This window comes from Balaenoptera borealis (assembly GCF_965194805.1).
Source record: "Balaenoptera borealis genome assembly, chromosome: 14".
NCBI lineage: Eukaryota > Metazoa > Chordata > Mammalia > Artiodactyla > Balaenopteridae > Balaenoptera > Balaenoptera borealis.
In genome coordinates, this window is record NC_138875.1 from 64,143,778 (window position 1) to 64,164,974 (window position 21,197).

General features: G+C 63.6%; 2 protein-coding genes across 5 annotated transcripts in view; one reads left to right on the forward strand and one right to left on the reverse strand.

Annotated features, from left to right (window-relative positions):
* GNB1L (G protein subunit beta 1 like) overlaps positions 1 to 8,983 on the forward strand; it is a 55,115-nt gene extending 46,132 nt beyond the window's left edge. Inside the window, exon 8 of the mRNA XM_082355180.1 lies at positions 8,858 to 8,983. Within this exon, the coding sequence (XP_082211306.1) occupies positions 8,858 to 8,914 (57 nt within the window). The 3' untranslated portion in view covers positions 8,915 to 8,983. The remainder of the gene's footprint in view (positions 1 to 8,857) is intronic.
* A 3,712-nt stretch (positions 8,984 to 12,695) lies between these two features.
* TBX1 (T-box transcription factor 1) lies at positions 12,696 to 20,383 on the reverse strand. 4 transcript variants are annotated; one of them, XM_082355336.1, is made up of 9 exons: positions 20,260 to 20,383; positions 19,616 to 19,735; positions 18,089 to 18,449; positions 16,156 to 16,257; positions 15,303 to 15,504; positions 14,751 to 14,906; positions 14,027 to 14,094; positions 13,844 to 13,944; positions 12,696 to 13,561 (listed from the first exon to the last, which is right to left on the reverse strand). In XM_082355336.1, exons 2-9 carry the CDS (start codon positions 19,647 to 19,649, stop codon positions 13,092 to 13,094), a joined length of 1,494 nt encoding a protein of 497 aa, XP_082211462.1. In that variant the 5' UTR covers positions 19,650 to 19,735; positions 20,260 to 20,383; the 3' UTR covers positions 12,696 to 13,091. The 4 variants fall into 4 exon arrangements, with proteins under 4 accessions (XP_082211462.1, XP_082211461.1, XP_082211460.1 ...); XM_082355335.1 differs by lacking the exon at positions 20,260 to 20,383 and having other exon boundaries at positions 15,303 to 15,474; positions 19,616 to 19,944; XM_082355334.1 differs by lacking the exon at positions 20,260 to 20,383 and having other exon boundaries at positions 19,616 to 19,944.
* Positions 20,384 to 21,197: the final 814 nt, after the last annotated feature.

Here is a 21,197-nt window from a genome sequence, read left to right on the forward strand (position 1 = left end):
CCAGCAGCTCAAGCAAGACAGACGGGGACCAAGGGCACTGTTGCAGCCGCTCACACAGGGTAGCCGCCGGCTGTTCCCACGTGGGGCCAAGCCCAGACCTCAGGACAGCTTCTCTCAAGGCTGGGCTGTTGATTGGGAAGGAATGGGACCCTGAAAATTGGGATGGGGGCTGTGGGCAGAGCCCGACCAAGCTGGGGGCCACAAACCCCTTCGTTCCATCAGCTTCTTTGCCAGGAGAGCCCCCTTCGCACCCTACCTGAGGTCAGCCCCCCTTTGGCTGCAGGACCTGAATGGCCTCCCCCGAGGCAGGGGCCCCAAGGGGCACTCAGGACCCCCCTACTCCGCACTTTGCTTATAACCAGACTGGGTCCCAGCAGGCCCGAGAGGGTGGGGTCTGTGGTGGCTGCGCTCCAGAAGGGCTGCATGGCTTTCCCAGGCATCTGGAGAACACGTGTGCATCCAGGTGGCGGGATGCCGAACCCACTGGAACAGGGCCCTGCTGGAGAGTCTGGCCTCCAGGTTCAGCTCGGGGGCTGAAGGGCTCTGAAGTTTGGCTGATTGGTTGAAGCAGGGACCATGAGTGACACAAGTGGGGTTGAAATGCCAGCACTGCGTGGGGTACTGAGAGGGGGCACCGAGGGTGTTGGGGGAGCTTCATGTGAGACCAGCTCGCCCTCCCTGGGCCCCAGAAGATGTGCCTCCCCACAGCTGTGAGGGCCACCTGCATCCTTGGAGAGCTCTGTGGTCACTCTGCCCCGAAGGTCAGAAGCGGCATTGGGAACGGGTCCTGGGGCTGCAGAGCCTCGTGGTGGACAAGGGTCCAGAGCTGCGGGTGTGGGCGGATGACCTTGGGCCCCGGAAAGGGGAGCCAATGGGCAGCTGCTGAAGCCTGGCCTGGTCCCCGTGGGCAGAGCAGAGCGTTCTGGATCCAGAGAGCAGACGTCTGACCTGGGTCACCTGGACCAGCAGGTATCTGCCCTGCAACCAGGCCCAGGTGCCCACCACACTGCCTGCAACCTGTGCTGCTGATGCAGCCGGGGCCCCCCAGACCCACACCCCTGACTGGGGGGCTGTCCCAGCTTAGGGACGGGCCTCCCCATGGGCCAGTTGGACAGAGGTGCTGCCGGGTTTCCTCCAGCACATCTGGGAGGGGCTGCGGCCCTTGGGATGTTGGGGGGTGGTGCGCATCCAGGAGGGTTTCCACATCACGAATGCCAGCAAGACGGGCAGCTCTGTTTAGGCTGCGGAGACTTGAACCCCACGTGTGGGGCGTCCTCTGGGCACTGTGGTCTGCTCAGGACCCCACCTTCTGCCTTCTCCACGGGAGGCAGTAGGGCACTGGGTGCCCCTTTCGGGAGGCGGACCTCTGCTTCTCCGGCCTGGCCGGGCTCCTGCATCTCTCGTGTGCCCCCACCCCCAGCAAAGCCAACGTTCAGGCCAGCGTCCCCTCCCGTGGGTCTGTCCTGGAGACTGGACCAGAGGCCGGTGCTAAACAGCAAAGGACTCTGTCTCAGGACCCACTTGGCCTCCTCGCTAGAGCATAGCTGTGAACATACCAGTCATTCTGCGGGTCCTGCTGCAGCTGTGACCCCGAGGTGCCGGGCGCTGGGCTGGGGCAGCCTCTAAAACCAGGCCGCGGCTGAGGACGTGGTGCCCATGCCCGCTTACATCCGCGCCATCAGCTCAGCGGTCCTTTGGCAGAATCACTGAATTCACGAAAACAGCTGTGGCAGTGTGTCCTCCCGGCAGAGGGACAGGGCACCACAAGAAGCCAGAGGTGCCTGCCAAGCGTTGGGGGTGAGCTGTGCGTGCTGCCTGCCGTGACTTAGCCCCGGAGGGGGAGAGGGCTCGGGAGACACAGTGTCCATCCGTACCTGGCCCTCACCTCCGTTGAAGGCACAGGCTCCCAGAAGATCACGGCTGCTGGCCCTGAGCTGGGCTCTGGGCTGCCCACCAAGGCCACATGCTGTGAGCAGTGTCCCAAGGACATCTTGTGGCCAAATCTCCATGCATGGGGCCGAGTTGGGTTGTGACAGCCCCGCCAGACGCTCAGGACCAGAGGAAGTGGGTCTGGGGACACAGGCATTTCTCCTGAGCTCGCCACTGCCTGGCCCTCTTCCAGCCACCTGGCACTCTATGGGTGGGTCCCATGGTCATCCCAGCATCGCGCTGCCCCGGCCCCTCTTGGACAAGCAAGAGGTCAGCGGCGGGCCGGGCAAGTGACCAGGGGACGCAGCACAGTTGGGAATTCTCACCTTTTCCTGGGCTCCATGAGCTTCAAGAGGTCTGAGAGGTCAGACCGCCACGTGCTCTGTAAACATGGCCCCGGGGGCTGGACACTGCCACTGAGGGGTTCCCTGGGGAGGGCTGTCCTGCAGGCTGCTCTGTGCCACGTGCCGTGAGCGTCTGCACCCCCAGCAAGCAAGGCTGTTAGGTGTTTCCCACCCGTGTCTCTGCAGGAGCAGCTCTGCGAGCGGTGTGCAGAGAGGAGACGACCCGAGGTTCTTTGGAGGCTCGGTGCTCAACCAGCTGGCACCTTGCGGGGAGCCTGGTCTGGGGTTAAGCTGAGCAGGCTGTGCACCTGGGCCGGGGCAGGTGTGCAGCCCCCTCCCCGCCCTCCCTGGTCTCCTGTGTGTTGGGGCTGCTTGGTCCTGCCCAGATGCGGCCACCCTCACACCAGCTCGTCTGGAGGCCCCTCGGGATCCAGGCAGGCGGGAAGTGCGTGACCGGATGGAGCTGAGTGAGGTGGGGAGGGCAAGGCGGCTGCTATGTGGTGGGGCTGTGCCCACCAGGTAGAGGCCACCAGTCCCAAAAGGATCCACTCGGGGAAGCATCTGAGTGGGAGGCACAGCCACAGATGAGAAAGCAGGACAGACTCATGGTGGCTGAACTGGAAAATGAGGTGGCGCTCCTGGCCTTTCCCTCATCCCACCAGGAGGACGCAGGAGCCACCTGCGTGCACGGCCAGCACCTGCCCTGGGCGCTCAGACTCAGAGCTGGCGGGCAGGTTCACTCTCCGTGTCGCAGACCAGCGCCCTGTGCACAGCGCCCGGACCTCGGGCCCCAGGGCCAGTGTTCATTGCCTGCCCTTCACAGAGACGTGTGTGGCTCCTGCCTTAAAGCAGAGCTGCTTCCGTGGCACTGGGCAGACAGGGGTCGGGGGGGGGCAGTGAATCTCGCGGCTGCCACAGGCCAGGATGTGTTCACAGGGGCCAGGAGCAGTGCTGAGGGTCCAGGGGCCGCCATGGGCATCACGGTGACAGTCACTGGTTCTGTTCAAATAGGCCAAGAATCCTCATCAACACTCTAATAACGAAGTGTGCCAGAAACGTACTGTCACAGCAGGTAGCCGCACGCGCCTGAAGACTGTTTTGCCCCAAACGTCTGCATCCCCACAGTCCATAGGCTGGAATCCTAACCCCAACATGATGGCAGTTGGAGGCAGGGCCTTTGGGGGGTGACTAGGTCATGAGGGTGGAGGCCCAAGAATGGGATTAGTGCCCGAACCAGTATGTGGGCCCTTGCCCGACCCCGAATCCACCTTGGTCTTAGACCTCCAGCCTCCAGAACTGAGCAGAGTCTCTGTGGTTGATAAGCTGCCCAGCCCGTGGTATTTTGTTATAGCAGCAGGAAGAGGACAGGATGACAGGATGCCTGTGTGTTTGTTGTTTGTCAAGACGTGCATGTTGAGAAGTTGAGTCCCTGGTCTGGTCCCGTTGCTGGGATGTTAATAATCAGCCCAGACTCAGGGGCATGCCCGTGAGTCGTCAGTCAGGAAGGCGGAGGGCCCACCGGGCAGTTTGTCTCTCTCCACGGGACAAGGCGGCATGGGGGCACCGCCCATGGGGTGCCTTCGGGTGGGCTCTCGGCATGGTGGCCTCAGGGGAGTCATTCTTCGTGGGGGCACCGAGGGCTTGGCCAGCGAGCCAGGCGGGCACCCAGAGCCACCTTTGCCTAGCCCTGGTGTGTGGGAGACACAGACCCCACCTCCTAATGGAGGGCCTTAGAGTGTTTGTAGCCTTTACAAAGTGAGACCCCAGAACTGAGGACGCGCCTTGGAGGGAGAGAAACAGGCGAGAACCAGCTTCCACGAGTCTCTCCTGAGACGTTAGAAGTAGACATGAGGCTGTCATTTTGTTAAATGTTTAGAAGAGTTTTTAATGAATTTGCAACCAGTGTTTAAGTGTTGGGGAAATTTTGCTTTATTTTATTCATAAATTTTGATTTATGAACTGAGTTAGAATGTGACTATATAGGGAATTACCATTACACAACATACAATTTATGAATCTTGAGAATTTATTGAACAATTGACATTTTTTTTTTTTGGAAATTTCAGAGACCAAAATGAAGGGAAAAACCACAGCCCCATGTAGCCAGTGCCCAGCTTCAGCGTGAAGCAGTGGCCTCCAGGTATCAGGTGAGCTCTGGCCCCCGGGGCCTGCAGCCACTTGCCCAAAAAATGGGATAGCCCATCAGGTGGGCCTGGATGGACCCCTTTCTGGATACACATCTCTCCTCGTGGGCAGGACGAGCCAAGGCCACGGCTGCACCCGCTGCAGCCTTGCCTTCCTGGCCGTGACCCCTGGCCCTCGATGGCCCTCTTACCTCCCTGGAGAAGTAAAGAGGGAGAAGGCGCTGTTTTGTGATTAGCAATAAATAACAGACCCAAGAGCTATGCCAACACATGGACGAGCTCAGACACAGGGCGTGGAGGGAGGAGGGGCAGCACCAGGGTGGGGTCCGATCAGGAAGAGGTGAGCAGGCCCGGCTCCATCTTCACGGCGAGAGGACCTGTTTCACGACAGCTGCAGTCCACCCGGTGCAGCCGCCCCGCCCCTCGTAGTCGCCCTGTGGCCCTGCCGCCCTGTCCGTCCTGGTGTCTGCAGCTCTGCCTCTTCCGAGTGTGGAGACGGGTCCCACCGTGTCCCACCGTGTCCCGTCTCCCCAGGCTGTCCAGGCCGCCTTCCCCCCCTCGTCTGCATCGGGTCCTGTGGATGGAAGGATGAATGTCTCTCCCACCCCCTGCCGGGCTCACCTGGCCATGTCCTGGTTTTGTGGACGTTGGGGTGCATCCCCATCCATCCATCCCTCGTGGGTGGATGTGCTGCCGTGAGGCTTCGCCCACCAGCCTGGTCATGCACGGTCCTGAGCAGGGCCAGCTGGACCCGCCCCCGAGGGGTCTTGCCTCTGCCCAGCCTGTCCTGAGCCCCTTGCCCTCCCCAGAGCCCCCAACCGATCCTGGTGGGCATCCCTGTCCCTCACTGGGGGACATGTGGTCCTTTAGAGCAGAAACTGTGTCTCAGCAAACACTGTGGGGCGGGCACGAGACGTACCTGGAAGTGTCGCTCTGGCCCCTGCCTCTCCCCACCCTGGGCCTGGCCCCCGGAGGGTCAGAACCCCACAAACAGAGGGAGAGACGCTGGGCAGGCCAGGAGGGGCCGGTGGAGGGGCCAGCAAGAGCCCAGCTCCTGGGGTTGAATGTCGGGGGTCGGTGGTCGGCACAGGCTCTGACTGTGAAGCCTCAGCGACTTTCCGGGTGGTTTCAGAGGAGCAACAGGGGTCAGTGAAAAAGATCCCACCATCGCCTGCCCTGCAGGCCCCTTCTGCTCCAGAGCCAATGGGACTAGCCGGGCTCTGGTGCTGGGAGGGGCTCTCTCCCGGGTCCTGACCCCACACCCAGGCTTGAGCCCAGGGCTGGATGGCCTGCCTCATGGCAAGTCTGGGTCCCTGGGCACCAGGGGGCTCGTGGAGGGGGCTGGGTAGACCCGGCCTCGTGGACACGTAGCCAGGAGAGTGGCTCCCGTGGGAGGGGCACTCGCCCACCCGGTTGCCACCCAGCTGCGTGCCAGGCAGGCTGAGGGGCTCAGAACACTGCAGCCGCACTGCGAGCTGCTCCAGACCCTGTGACACCTGCCCTGAAGATTCCTGTGCACTTCAGGGGGCTGGCCTCCACCCACCCCGTGTGACAGCCACAGCCGACAGTGTCTCCAAATGCTGCCCAAGCTCCTGGGGACAAAACTACCGTGTGAAAAACTGCTGGTTTAGAGACAGGTGAGGACTTGATCAATTTGAGATGAACAGCATGGTTTTTTGCAGACTGGATAATCCAGCGGGTTTTTTTTTTTTAATTAATTAATTAATTAATTAATTTATTTATTTATGGCTGCGTTGGGTCTTCGTTTCTGTGCGAGGGCTTTCTCTAGTTGCGGCAAGTGGGGGGCCACTCTTCATCGCGGTGCGCGGGCCTCTCAGTATTGCAGCCTCTCTTGTTGCGGAGCACAGGCTCCAGACGTGCAGGCTCAGCAATTGTGGCTCACGGGCCTAGTTGCTCCGCGGCATGTGGGATCTTCCCAGACCAGGGCTCGAACCCGTGTCCCCTGCATTGGCAGGCAGATTCTCAACCTCTGCGCCACCAGGGAAGCCCAATCCAGCGGTTTTTAATTGTTAAATATACATAAATATACATTAAAAATCATTGCCATTTTAACCATTTTTAAGTGCACAGCTCAGCGGCATCAAGTACACTCACACTGTCCTGCAGCTGTCACCACTGTCACCTTCAGAACTTTTCATCTTCCCAAACTGACACTCTGTCCCCAACAAACACTTAACTCCCCCTCCCCCCACCCCTGCCCAGCCCCTGGCCCCCACCGTCTACTTTCTGTCTCTGAATCTGACAAGCCCAGGGACCTCATGTAGGGGGAACCACACAGGATTTGTCCTTCTGTGTCTGGCTCATTTCAACAGCATCACATCAAGGGTCATCCACGTTGTAGTGTCAGAATGTCCTTTTTATTCCCCTGTGTGGACAGTTCATATCTTTTTATCCATTTTTCAATTGATCAGTTCTATCCATTGATCAGCTATTGACAGGTGGGCTGTTTCCACCTCTCGGCTGCTGTGACTTGAGCTGCTCTGAGCGTGAGTGGACAAGTTCGGGTTCAAGTCTCTGGTCTCAGTTCTCTTGGGTCCACTCCCTGGAGTGGAATTGCTCAGTCATATGGTAATGCTATGTTTCACTTTTTGAGAAAACTCTAGTTTCCCACAGCATCTGCACCAGTTTACATTCCCACCAGCAGTGCACGGGTTCCAATTTCTCCCCATCCCCACCAGCACTTGTTATTTTCTGTTTGTTTTGTGTTGATAATATCCATCCATCCTAATGGGTGTGAAATGATCTGCTGTGGTTTAATCCAGGTTTTATATTCATCGTTAAGTTATTTTCTGGGTGTACACATGATAGGATCTCTGGCTTCTGGGAACTTAATTCCCTGGGGAGAGACACATGCATGGAAGCAGCTGACCACTGGAGGGACCCAGCCACAGAGCACAGGGCTGGGCCGGCTTCCGGGAGCGAATCGGCCCTGTCAGCATGAGGAAGAGGTTATCCCAGCCCACCTGAGACCAGGCCCCTTCCTGGCAGCAACGGTGTCGGGCTGCCTGATGCCTGGGGGCTCCCGCCTGCAGCCCACCCATGAGAGGGCGGGATTGGCCCCCATGGCCTTGGACTCAGGAAAGCAGGTGATGGCAGGACAGTGACAGTGGCAGATGAAGCCCAGGCAGCTCTGGGGCCAGCCCTGCAGCACTTTGTGGGCACGACTGGGTGTCCAGCTCTCCTGAAGGGGGTGCTGACTGCATCCGGGGCACCGTCTCTAAATGGACCCTCCCAGCCAGCCACCCAAAGGGAGGGAGGGCTTGATCATCAGAGTCAAGGAGGTGAAATGTGCCTGGGACACCCCAGCCCGCAGAAGGGGAAGCAAGGCCGCCACCCGCCTCCTCAGGGCGCTGGGTCAGCTCTCGGGTAGCGCTGTCTGGTGAGGGAATACAGCAGCAGGCACGCGTGGGGCGTGGCCTCTCCTCGGCCACCCCCGTGGACAGTGACTTTGCCCTAAATGGCCAGAGGCTTCTCGCTGGCATAGGCCGGCCGTGGGGTGGTGGGTGGGTGAGTGCCCGCCTCCTGGCTCCGCGGCAGCCCAGTCCCCACCCCTCAGGCTCTCCCAGGAGAAGGGCCCGGCCAGAGAGCTTCCAGACGGGCCAGCTGCGTCTTAAGGAAGCTGCCTGTTTTTCTTAGCCCCTTTAAGACTCCACTCACTGTTACCAGAAGGGTGACAGTTTGCACAGACGCTGCTACTTCCATATTTTGCTTCAGCCTCACAGCCACACCCAGGGGCTCTGAGTCCCCAGCACAACGTTGGAGGGGAGGAGGTGATGGCCTCGCGCCCGACCCGGGTGTGTGGGGTTCCTGCAGCCCTGAGCCCCACCTGCTGGCCTCAAAGGAAGCGGCGGCCGGTCGGCCCTTGGGCACACAGGGGTCCCAGCGCACTAAGGCATGTGGGAAGGGCTTGTGTTCCGGGCAGCAACCCAGTCTACCAGGCAGCCCCTGCCATGGAGAACCTGCCTGCCCTTGGGGATGCCCCCCCTGCTGGGGGAAGGCCCAAGTGCAGCCGGGGCCTTGGAGAGACCCCAAGCGCTGTCCTCTCCCTGCACGAGGCCTTCATTGGCCTGGCTGCCATCACCACCTTCACTGGGTGATGAGGTCACAAAAAGTCCTGGGAAAGAACCTAGAAAATGCATCCTGGGATAAAGGTTGGGCTCTGAGATGGGAAAAAGGGGAGAGGAACTGAGGCTAGGACGACCAAGAGGAGCCAGGAGGAGGCTGGGAAGACAGGAGTGCTGGGAGGGGCATTGTCCTGGAGGGGCCAGTGCTGGGGGAGGGGCTGCGGAGGATGAGGGTCTCCTGGGGGTTGGGTGGGGGGCTGGCTGTCTTCAGGACAAGAGGGTAGCCCCCAGAGCTGCACGGGCCCTACCCAGTGGGCACACACACACGTGGCTGAGAAAACGAGCCTTTCCTCAGGTCCGGCCCCGTCCACCAGAGGCGCAGGCTCCTGCTGACGCCACCAAGGAAGACTGAGCCTTTGGATGTCCGAGATGGCATCTCTGGATCACTGGCATGGAGGTCCTCGCCGCAGGAGCACCCGGCTGTCCGCCAGCCCAGCAGGGTGCCGTGGTGGGGCTGGGAGGAGGGGGTTAGGTGTGTGCTCCATGCAGTCGAGAGCTGATAAAGGATGTCAACATTCCTCTTTATAATTAAGAAGATAATTTAATCGCTGCTATTAAGACCTTAGCTTCTCCCGAAGTGGGCTGCTTTCAACAAAATACCTTTGGTTCTGCTGTTTCCCACACACAGACCTGGCAGCAGTTAAGTGGAGACGCCGAGATTCCGAAGTTTCATCTCGTGAACCCATCTGGTTTCAAGTAGTACAACAAGCAGGAAAGGGAATTGAATCAAAGGCACAATTTGAGTTTTTCTAAATACAGAAAACGTGTGAGGTAGACCAGCAAACACCCCCATCATCCCCTCCCAGGGCTGGGCCGTGTCCCCTGCCTGTTCCCAGCTGGGCCCGAGTCAGGACGCAGAAGCCACTTCCATATTGGGGAAGGCACATGGGGACAGGCCTGTGCAGAGGTTCTGCCCGGGAACCCGCAGAACTGAAGGGCCTCACTGGGCCCACACAGAGGAGGAGGGGGTCCCCCGTCACTGTAGGGAAACCAAGGCCTGGGCCTGTGGAACCAGTCTCGCCCCCTTTGCACCCAGCTCCAGCTGGGCCGCACTCCAGCCTCCACGGGAATCATCCTTTTGGTCCTAGAAGAAGCTCCCGGCCCCCACCTCCCTCTGGCCGCCTGCACGTGGCTTTGATCTGCAGCAGCACCTGGAGGGCACTGCATCACGCTCCCCCGCCCCCACCCCCGTCCATGGCCCACATACCCTCTGGACCTCCCCAGCCCCAGGAAGGGGGCTGCAGCCCCACAACCGCCAGGGCCCTTCCCTCCTCAACTCGGGCCTGAGGACCACCGGACAGACCACCTGCATCCCACGGCTGGCAATGCGGTGCAGGGGGTCCGTCCTGAGCATCCTCACACCAGGGGGGGCGGTTCTGTGGGGCCGCAGGGCTCCAGAGCAGGGGCTCTGGGGACTCAGGTGAAGGGGTGCAACTGCCGGGCTTGCAGGGCGCCTGGCACCGGGCAAGTCTCCAGAACCGCCAGCCATTTGCGCCGGGGGCATGGGGAGGGCAGGCAGTTCCCGAGCCTCCCTGGGAGCTGGGCCCTTTACGTCCCAGACACAGGCTGTGGGACGGAGGAAGGCGGCAGCCGGCCCAGGGAGCCGCCTGCTGCTGGGCATTGTCACCCCGCACCCCAGGGTCCTTGGGCTCCTGAGACCCCTGATGTGGGGCCCGAAGGCCCCACCCTCCTCCACTTGCTCCCGACTTTCCCTCTTTCACACAGTGGACGTTGTTGTTCTTTGAAGAGCTTCGGGACTGAAGAGTCCAGAGCCCCTGGACCAGAGCTCTGAGGTCCCTCCTGGTCCTAGCTCTCATCCTCGCTGCCCCGGCAGCCAGAACCTGGGGACAGGCAAGAGGGGTGGAACAGGGCCTCTGGGCCGACAGGGAAACGCAAGGAAGATGCTTGTGGGGGCATCCAACAGCTGAGGGTGAGCTGTCGCCCCGAGGAGGAGGGGTGAACAGGACCCCAGCCACACACAGAGAAGGGTCGGGGTGTGGGAGGAGGGGCCGGAAGAGGGAAGACGATGGACAGTCCCAGGGAGGATGCCTGCAGCTGAGGGTGCTCACCAAGCACTTGGGTCAGGATGAGTGACCGAGAGAGGCCCAAGCGCCTTTCTGAAACGCGAAGCCCACAGCAGAGGCTGGGTGCCCCAAGCCAACCCTTCCCTCTGACCCCCAGGATAAAAGGCAGGGTGACGGCAGTCTGTGGGGGTGATGGGCAGCACAGTACCCACTCGAGAACAAACAAGCACCCTTCACCGGAGACTGGACACTGGTCTGAGATAGAGAACCCTGACTGGCGCATTGTGGCCGGCTGGGCACCCAGCTCACGACCCGCGTATGACAAGTTCTCAGCCAGGCCAACTTACCTGTGGGGTCAGCGGAGAGAGAACCCGCCTCTGGGGGCCGTTCCCCAGGGCAGGCAACCGTCTGCAGGGTCTAGCCCACAGGCCGCCTGGCTCTCGAATGCAGCCGGCCGGGAGCCCGACGTTGACCTTTATTCTGTCCCGTTCATCAGCGTGTGCGCGGCCCCACATCAGACAGCAGCAGGGCTCTCCCTCTCCAGTGGGTGGTGATCTCGGGAGGGGCCACGCTCCACTGAGTCCTCTCACCTGCAAATGCCAGGTGCCAGCGTTGGTTCAGGGGAAGCATCTCCTCACTTTAGCTTTGAACAAAACCAGAAAAGAGATTTCTCCACCCATGGTTCTCCCCCGGTCTGGATGGTGAAAGTGTGCAGCGGGGAGAGGGAGGCCTGAGAACCACAGTGGTCCCGAAGGGGTGGCCGGCGCCCACAGGGAAGACTAGTTCAGCAGGGCAAACCACTGCCCATCACTCCTGCAGGCCTCCCAGGACAAGGGGGTGCTGGGTGCATTTGTGGCCCCCAAGCAGGGGAGCCCAGTGGCACAGCTGGCTCACCCAGAGGGAGATCTGCAGTGGGGAGTAGACAGTGTCCATCAGGGGTGGTGTCCAGGGATCCCCTCAGGAGTGCGTTCCTGAAGCTCTGTCCACGGAGCCTGCTGGCCACTCAGGCAGATGCTGCAAGTCTTCATGCCCTGGCACCAGGTGCCCCATGAGGCTCTGGAGGGCCCTGGCTCCAGAGCTCACCCTTCAGCAGCCTTGGTCACCACCTCTCTTCCTAGACCTGCCTCAAGGGAACGGTTCCTGCTGTCCAATTGCTAAGCTCTAGGTCACTTCCGCCTCCAGGACCAACACATCCGGGAAAAAAGAGTCCAGCGCAGGGCAGGCATCAGGAAATGGCTGGCCGTGTCCTTGGAGATGTGGTGCCTCCTGGCAGTGATCGACACAAATACACTGGGTCAGGCACAGAAGGGGGACAAAACCTCGGCCACTTGCATTTCCCGTCCGTCTCGTGTCCAAGTCGGCAGCCTTGACGTTGACAGGCTGTCAGCTCTTCCTGCCCGGACTCAGGAAGGGAGGGATCAAAGGGTTCCTCTGGCCCCATCCCTGTTGTTGAGCTAATAGGTCCCTCACCACCTGGCTTGGGAAAAATGCTTCACAGGCAGGTTTCAAGATGACTCATGACCACTGTCATTGTGGCCCCGTCCAGGTCACTCCGTGGGGACACTCACAGCAAATAAAGTCAATAAACAGGGGAAAACGCAGGCCTGAGCCAGGGCCAGCCAGGGAAATGCTACAAGAGCAGAACTACCTGTTTTTGTCTTTCCGATAAGAGTCAGGGCTTCTCCCCTTCCCAGCCCCCAACGGACAGTGTCCTGTCCTGCATGACCAAGACCGTTATACCAGCTTCCGTGGAAAAACACACAGGACAGGCACCGGCCTGAAAACAGGCCAGGGGTGAGGGCCCAAGTCCTAGAAAAGGGACAACCGCCAAGTGAGGAATTTAACAAGGCCGGATGCACACCTGGGGCCACAAGGTGGCAGTGGGGGAGGGGCGCACGGGCCGGGCTGGGAGGGGCGGGGAGAGGACGCAGGGAGGCGTGGCCAGGAGGGGGCTGGGAGGAGGGGCTTGGAGCGCACCTCAGGGGCCCCCCGCCCCGCCCAGGAACCGGCTGCAGGGAGACCCCGAGTCCCCGGCTCAGCCCGGACTCGCTCTCCCCGAGACACCCCGCGCGATGTGACTGGACGCAAAGAAATGGACACTCAGGCAGCTTCCAAAAGAGGCGAAACCGTTTATCAAGGCGGCGCCGGCGCGGTATCTACAGTTATCTACAAATATCTACAAGTATCTACACCGCCTGCAGACGGGTTCTCGGGTCGTATACACTGCAACTGCCAGCCGGGCCGGGGGACGTCGCGGTCTCGCGGAGAACAATAAATATCACTTCCTTCCGGCGCGAACCGCGCACTTTGGCACTGGCGGTGCGGACCCGGGGCCCTCGGGGCCGAGGAGTGACCCGCGGTGGCCCTGGGGCCAGGGGGCCAGGGAACCAGGTCCTTGGACAGCTCTGGGGCTGGCGGATGGAGGCCCCACGGCTTGGAGGCCCGGGAAGGGGGCCTCCGGTGGCCCCGGGCTAGGTGGACCGGACCCCCAGGCGGGCGCCCGCATTATCTGGGGCAGTAGTCGTAAGAGCCAGGTGGCGCGGCCCCGGCCGATGAGTACATGCTGGCGGCGGCCGCGGCGGCGGCGGCGGCGGCGGCGGCGGCTGCGGGGCTCACGGCGGGGTGGTGGTGCGGGTGCGCGTGCGGGTGCGCGTGCGCGTGGAAGCCGTGGCCGCGCAGGCCCGGCAGCGGGTAGGGAGCTGGCCGGCTCTTGGCCCCGAGGTAGTGGTCGTAGGCGGTGGCCGGGTACTTGTAGGGGTGGTGGTGCAGCGGCTCCGACGCGCCTGGCGCCTCCAGGCGCAGCTCGGGGTGCGGGGGGCTGGGCCGGCCTCCGGGCGCGCCGGGCAGCGGGACGCCGGCCCCGGGCAGCGCGGGGCTCAGCACCCGCGCCAGCAGCTGCGGCGGGTGCGCCGGGTCCCCGAGCACGGCCGGGCCGCCCGCGTCGCGCTCGAATTCTCGCCGGGCCTCGGCCGCGTCTGTGGGGAGGGCCGAGGGCTGAACCGCGGAGAGGCCCGCGAGAGCGCGCCCGCCCCCGCCCCGCGCCCCTGCCCAGCCCCCGGACCTCCCCGGGGGCCCGCGCCCTCCACTGGGACGGCGGGCGGGGCGGGCAGGCGCAGCCGTCGGGCCGGGCGGGCGAGTGCGCGCTTGCCCGCCGCCGCGGCCGTTGTGCAACCGGCGCGCGAAGGCCGCGAGCGCCCCTGCGGCACGGGCGAGGCCGGGCGCGGCCGTCTGCCCAGATCCCACGACCCCGGCCCTACCTTTCTCCGCGCCGTTGGGCTGTGTGGGGGAGGCCACGGGGTTCCGCGAGCGCGCAAAGGCGCTCATGAGCGGCAGCGCGCCGGGCCGATGGTTCCGGGGCCTGCGGGAGGGAGGTGGGCGGCGGGTCAGGGGGCGCCCGGCCAGGCGCCCGCGCGCTCGCCGTCTCCTCGGGGGACACTCACCAGTCCTCGGGGTCGCAGTCTCGGAAGCCTTTGGCGAAAGGGTTACTGGCGATCTTGAGCTGGGTAATCTGCAGGGAAGCAGGCACTGAGCACCCGGCTCCAGCCCCTGCTCTTGGGGCCAACGGACCTCGGTGGAGGGGAGGGGAGCGTTAGGAGAGCCCCCCCCCAACTCAGGAAGGGCCCCTCTACTCTCGGCTGACCAGAAATGCCTGGCCCACAACTGCTCCCTCCCCCGCAGGGGTTGTGCCTCTCTCCTGGGACAGGGGTGCTGGGGAGACCCCTTTCTCGCTAAGGAACCTGTCTTTTCCGTCCCAAGTGATTACGATAGAGACCCTGTGCCCCTGGCTGGGATGGGAATGTAGTCACTTCCACCCCCCACCCCGTTGTGGTCCGGAGTGGAGGGGCACCCTAGGAATCTGGGTAAACCGCGCATCAGGCCCCTGATGGGGAGTTTCCGGAATGGTTTGGAAAACAAACTTTCAGGCCACAGTGACAGTTCCCGCTTGAGAGGTCAACCTGATAGGAGGCTGGTCCCGCCTGCAGCAGAGCGGGGGGGGGGGGGGGGGGGTGGGGGGGTGGGGGGGGTGGGGAGGGGCTGCCTGAGGCTCTGGGGGTGGGGCTCCATCGAATGGGGTTTCCAGGAATGGAACCTTCTGTCCCCCAGGCAGCAACTGAAAATTGCACCCCTGCCCAGAAGTGTTGACCGGGCCACCCCGGGCCTCACCCGGTGGTTCTGGTAGGCAGTGACCGCAGTGAAGCGTGTCTCTTCAAACACAAAGGTTTTGAAGTTCTCCTCAGCGTATTTCTCGCTGTCTTTGCGCGGGTCCACATAGACCACGTGGAAGCGTGGCTGGTATCTGTGCATGGAGTTGAGAATAATCTGGAAGAAAGGTGGTGAGGGCCGAGCTAGGAAACCAGCCAAGGTCCGGACGGGCAGTGAGCTTCCAGACAACTCGGCAGAACCCTGAGCTCCCAAAAGGAGGCTGGGCCGTGGGGCATCACCGCCTGGATTCCAAAGGCTGCTGCCCTCACCCCCCACCCCGCACGGCCCCATCCTTTCTAGTTAAAAAGCCTCCAGCAAAACACAAGGAGTGGGGCGAGGGAAGCAGTGTGACCCACCAGTCCCTGAGCCCCTGACCAACCGGAGGGCTGGCTCTCCTCGGCCTGTCCCTCATCCACACCCAAGCTGCCCAAGCTCTGCCTCTGGCTCCAGTCAGCAGGGACTCCCAAGGGCCTGCTGGGGGACAGGGCGGTAGCCTGGGGGGGGGTCGCTCACATGGCCATTGTCGTCCAGCAGGTTGTTAGTCAGCTTGAGCTTGTCGAAGGAGACGATTTGCTTCATCCACTGTGCCCCCTTGGCCGGTGAGTCGGGGTGGTAGTGTACGCGGCCGGGCGTGGCGGGGTCTGCCTTCCCGGCCACCAGCCAGGACGAGCTGTGGAAGGCGTACCTGGGACGCCGGGGCAGGGGCCACAGCATGCTGGGGTGAGGGCCTTGCTGAGGGAACCCCGAAGGTGCCTCTGATGAGGTTCCCACAGGTGAACAGGGAGCTTTTCCAGGGGCAATGTGAGGAAAGAGAAAACTCCCCGTCCTGATACACAAGCGGCAGGAAGCGACCAGAGGGAGGAAGCCGGGCCCTGGCGCCACATTTCGCAGCATGCGGGTCGCTGCTCTGGGCCTCCTGTGTCGCCGGCGCCGCGGGAGCCCAGATTGGGCCACGCCGCCGGCCTAGGGCGCAGGGCGGACCAGGTTCTCTTTATTAATTGCTGTTAATTGTCCGGGCGGCCAGGCCCGCCCTGCATAATCTCTCCTGGCCACCCCACCTTTCCTGCCAGCTCTGGGGCCCAGCGTTCCCGGGGGGTGGGGGAAGGGACGGGGTGCCGGCGCTCACCTCCCGGGAAAGGGGGACACGGAAAAGGCAGGGGCTGTGTGCGAGGGGCCAGCCGGTGGGGGCCCAGCCTGCATGACCCACTGAGGGCCACTCCCCAGAACTGCTGGGGGTGGGGCGTGTGGGTCTGGGGTCTGGCAGGAGTGGGGAGGGGGCACCGGTCACTACTGTCCTGGGCCACCCACCCTCACCAGCCTGGCCAGGCAGGGACCCACCGCCCTCCAGGCCCGGCTGGGCGCTCACCGGTAGCGCTTGTCGTCCACTGGCACGAAGTCCATGAGGAGCATGTAGTCGGCCATGGGGTCCATGCCGAAGAGCTTCACTTGGAAGGTGGGGAACATGCGCCTGGGGGCGGTGGGACCTCGGTCACCTCAGGTGGGGGAGGGCAGGGCGGCCCGCCTCCACCAGCCCAGGACGTGGCCTCCCCGCCGGGCCGGCCGCTGTGCTGGGTGGGGAGGCCCCTTGTCGCATCTCCCCTCACTCGTCTGCTTGACTAACCCGACCAGGCCCCTGCCCAGCTGAAGGCGAGTGGACGGCAGGACAACCCCCTGCCCCCTTTTTAGAAACACAACAATGGCGAACTCAGTGCTCGAGCCAAGCCTCCACTCTTGAACACAGGCCTTTGGCTTCTTCCGCCAACTTTGCCCGTGTAGACCCAGCCTAGCAACTGCCGATCCAGCCGTCCCATCCCGAGCTAGCCTCAGCCGGCAGTAGCACTGGCCCCCGGGATCCTCGGCCCTCGGCCAGGCCTCCCCTGCTCGATCTAATCAACCGCCCTAAGCTCCCGGCTCGAACAAAGTGAAAGCGAGGCCGACCGTGTGATTCTGAGGAGTCCCAGTCACCCTTTCGGCTGGATCTGCGGCTGCTCCCCAGTCCCTCCAGTGAGGCCGAGCCTTGGAGTCCACAGTCCCGACTCTGAGGCCCTGCCTCCCACCCAGTGCTGGAGTCTCCCCACCTTCCTCGGGGACACACGCAAGTTCCCAAGACGCAGCTACTCAGGGCTGACTTGGCTTGTGTCCTTGGGGTCCCCTAACTCTCCCCTCCCCTGGGCTCCGACTCGGTGACTGACCCGGGCTCTGGAAAGGACATTCTGTGGCTCCTACCCTGGCCACTGGCCATGGGCCGGCCTTGCCCTGAGTGTGGGCCGCTGGGCCCTGGAGGACAGCATGAGGCCCCCACCTGCTGGTCCTGCAGCTTCCCCTCACAGGCAACTCCTTGTGGGCAGTGGGCAGAAAACAGATGCCAGCCCTCCTGGACAAGCCTGCCACCCCTGCCCTTGCCTCTGCAGGCCGGAGAGGGCTGCAGAATGCTGGCTTCTGGGGCGAGCCTGGCCCCGCCGAGGCCCTTGCTGGGCTGGACTGGGCCGGAGGCTGGGGCACAGTCCTCATGGGGTGGCAGGGGGAGGCCAAGTGCCCAGGGCCAGCAGGAGAGCCTGGAGAAGACCCCTGATCTGGAGCTGGGCACAGGCCCCAGGCTCCCAGGGCGGACGCCGCGGCACGGAAAGAGAAACCACGAGCAGGCTCTGCAAATAGGCCCTGAGCTCCCCTTGGCTGTGTGGACCCAGAGCTGGTGTCTCCTGTGTACACTAGACACAGACCAGCACCCGCCTTTGTCTGCCGGTCAAATTGGTTGCATCGCAAAACTTGTTCCCCTTCTCTCTGGGCCCTTAAAACAAACACAGGCCAATTGAAGGCGGCGGCCCCAGCAGCAGAGCCAGGCCCCACCATCGCCCGAGACGTAGGCCTGAGAAGACTGGATAGCAAACACCCCTGAAACACAGCACAGTTTTGAAGGGTCTTAACTCTCTCCTACAACGTTCCAGACCATTGCCCCATGGCCGGGCTGCGCCTCTATCTAGCCCGGATGGACTGAACTAGGGAACCAAAGAAGGCAGTTTCCTCTGAAAAGTTGGGATCCACTGGGATCTGCCAGTTGGTGAGGCCCCTGGGAGGGCCCGGCGAGCTGAGCCGGCCCCTGCTTCAGGCGCCGGCGTCCTGGGGCTGAGGGTGCACCCGGGCGGCCGCGCTCCTCCGCCGGCCCCACCGCCCGCGCGCCAGGCGGCTGTCGCCGGAGCCGGGACCCGGGAGCAGAGGAGCCGGCCGCGCCCCCACCCCGCTTGCCGGCCCCGCTCGCGTGCGTCGGACCGAGGCGCGCGGCTAGGGAGGGGCGCCCTGACCTGCCGGCCTTGGTGACGATCATCTCGGTGCCCAGCTGGTTGAACTCGTCCCACAGTGCCTTCATCTCCAGCTGCACGCTCACGCTGGCCACCTTCGCGTTCTTCTTCACCGGCGCCTTGGCGGCGGCCGTGCAGCTGGCCCCGGGGCCCTCAGGCTCGGCAGCAGCGCTAGTGGCGGCCCCGGCGGCCGGCGCGAACGGGTAGGCGTGCGGCGGGCCCGGGGCGCCGGGGGCGGCGGCGGTGCACGGCTCGTAGCGCGGCGGCGGGGGCTCGCGCGGGCCGTACGGGTCGGCGCCCGGCGACGCGGCGCCCGGGAAGCCCCCCGCCGCCCCCAGGCCGCTCAGGCTGCTGGCCGTGAAGGCTGCAACGTCGCAGAAGTGTGAGAGCTGCGTGAGCCACGGGCTGGACACCGCGGAGATCATGACCCGCGGGCCGCGCCGCCCCGCCGAGGTGAGCGCTGCCCCGCGCCCCGGGCCGAGTGGCGGGCGCGCGCTGCGCTGCGCCCCGGGCCGCGCCGCCCCACGCCGCCGCCCGCGGAGCCGCCCCGCCCCGCCCCGCCCCGCGCCCCCGCCCCCGCCGAGACAATGGCCTCCCCCAGCCCCCTCCCCGCCCCCGCCTCCTCCCGGCCCCCCGACCGCCCGGACCGGCTCCCCGGAGCGAGCGCCCGCCGGCCGCCCCTCGCTCTGCCGCCCTCCCGCGTTGCACTTCTCTCTCCGGGCTCTTTGCAATTTGTTATTTCCTTACCTTTGTCTTCCTCGTTCAAGTCTCCCCTCCGCATCCTCTTTCCTCCTTCCACTATCTCTCTCGCGTCTCCTTATTTCTGTTTTATTTTCTGCCTCTTCCTCTTTTTCCTGCTAGCCCCTCAGCGCTTTGTCTTTCTTTTCAGTCTGCCTGTCCCCCTCCTTTCTGCGTGCGTCTCTGTTATTCATGGCTTTTAACTCTTTTTTTTTTTGAATAAAAACTGAACTCTTTCTTTTTCTTTTTTTATGACTCAACTTTCTTTCGTAAATTTTCCTCCACTTTCTTCTCTTTCGTTCTTGCCCTCTTCATTTCCTTTTCATCTTTCTTCTTTTCGGTTTTCTGTTTTCTCTCCTTTTCTCAATTTCTTTTTCTCCCGCTGCCCTCCCCCCCTTTTCCGTGTCCCCTGACAATCTCACGCTCCTCTCCTTTCCTCCCGCCTCTCTGAGCTCACGACCCCTCTGCCACCGCCTTTCTCTGGTCCTTCTTTCCTGTCCTCCCAGCCTCCCCTCGCCCTCTTCTGCTCCTGTGTCTAGCTGCGTGCGGGTCTCTGCAGCGGGGCCCCCAGGCTGGAGGGTCCCCAGGCTGGACGGGGGCACAGAATTTGGGCAGGATGCTCCCCTTCCTCTCCACCCTAGAGTCCAAGCTAGAAGCCTGGAACTCACCCCGCCAGAGCTCCCTCCACCCGCTCTTTGCCCGGATCCTGCCAACCCTCTTTGCTTGGGCCCCATGGCAGCGGGGGCAGGGGATCTGGCGGGCGGGTCCGTGTAGACGCAGCAGGAGGCTCACCTTCCATGTCCCTGGTGACGGTGCTGAAGTGCATCCCTGCCGGGGATCCCAGCAGCCTGCGAAGCTTCACCCGGTCGGAGAACCCGGGGCCCAGGCGAGCGGTGTGCTCTGCGGCCTCTGCTGCAACCAGAGAGGCAATGCTGAACGCGCTGGCCCGGGGAGACAGCGGGCTCCGTGCGTCCATAGGCGCCTGGCGGCCTGACCGGCGCCGCCTCCGACTGCGTGCACCCGGCCCCACCGAGGCCAGCCCAGCCCTCGGGCCCCGGGGGCGGGGGCCTGCGGTGCCACTCACAGCCGCCGGCCCTGGGCCCAGGGGATTATGGCGTCACGGCCCCCCACTCTGGGCCGGTGGCAGCCGAGGGGCCCTGATGGGTTGGGAGCCCTGGGGGTGTGGGCCCTCCTGCTTTTCAAGGTCCGGGTCCGTTGCCTCTGCTTCCAGGGGCCTCCATGACCAGCACCCCTTGGACATCCTGCTGCTCCCCGAGGCCTGGGTTCCCTCTGTACAGCGAAGCCATCAGCTTCCCCAGCCCCCAAGGGGAGGTGGGGACGCTGGGAGCGCCCAGCCCCAGCCCGTAGCAGTGGGGCACCGGCCCTGCCCCTGCCCTCGGCTCCTCCCGCCTCCTCTTCCCCGGCTGCCCCTGCACCTGGGTGAGGAGAGGGCAGTCCGGGCTCCGGCACTGGCCACAGGCGGACAGCCCCAGGGCCACGGCGTCGTCCTTTCCTCGGTGCTCAGGGACAGGACCCAGCCCAGCAAGCGGCCCCCAGCCCTCTTCGGTCAGCTCACTGTCGTGGCTGGGGACCCTGAGCAGAGGGACGCCGCCCAGGCCAAGCAGCCCGGGAGCCCGAGCGTCACGCGCACCCGCGCGCACCGCCCGCCTCTGGCCAGGACGCTTATACATCCGGAGGGTGGGCAGTGCCCGCTCCTCCGACCTCCCCGCGCACCAGCCGGGTGCAGGGAGGGCCGGGGGCGGGGCCTGGACTGGCCGAGGGAGCCGAGGACACGTCGGAGGAATTCAGGCCGCCGGCCGGGTCGTATGCTGCCCCTCGCTCACCACCCACCCCACAGCCAGCCTGCCCGCCTGGGAAGGCCCTGCTGCCCAGTTGGGCCTTCAGGCCCAGGCATCCCGGACGCTAAGACCTGACTTGGCCTGCACTTCCGCGCACCTACTGCATCTGAGGCCTCTCTGCCCAGTTCAGGGCATCCATGGCCTTCCAGTCCAGAGTATCCGCAGCAGGGCGCCAGACCTCCCTGCTCCCAGGATCCTCTCTGGCCCTGCACTGAGGCTCTGGCAGTCAGGCCTCCATTTCCAAGGCCTCTGTTACTTTGCCTGCGCTTGCCTGGATGGGGGTGGGAGGCAGCAGCCTCTCTCAGGGTTTTTACAGTCCCAGGGCCTCAGATCCCAGGCTGGAGGGGATGCTGGCTCTGAGGCAGGAAGGCCCAGAAACTGGGGACCTGGGAGTGGGCTCCAGCGGGAAACGCCTGGCTCCCGGGCCTGAGGTCCAGGAAAGATACAAGGCTGGAGTCAAGTCGGTGAGCATGTGGACCCTGCTGTGTGACGGGGGTGGGTGCGTGTGACCTCAA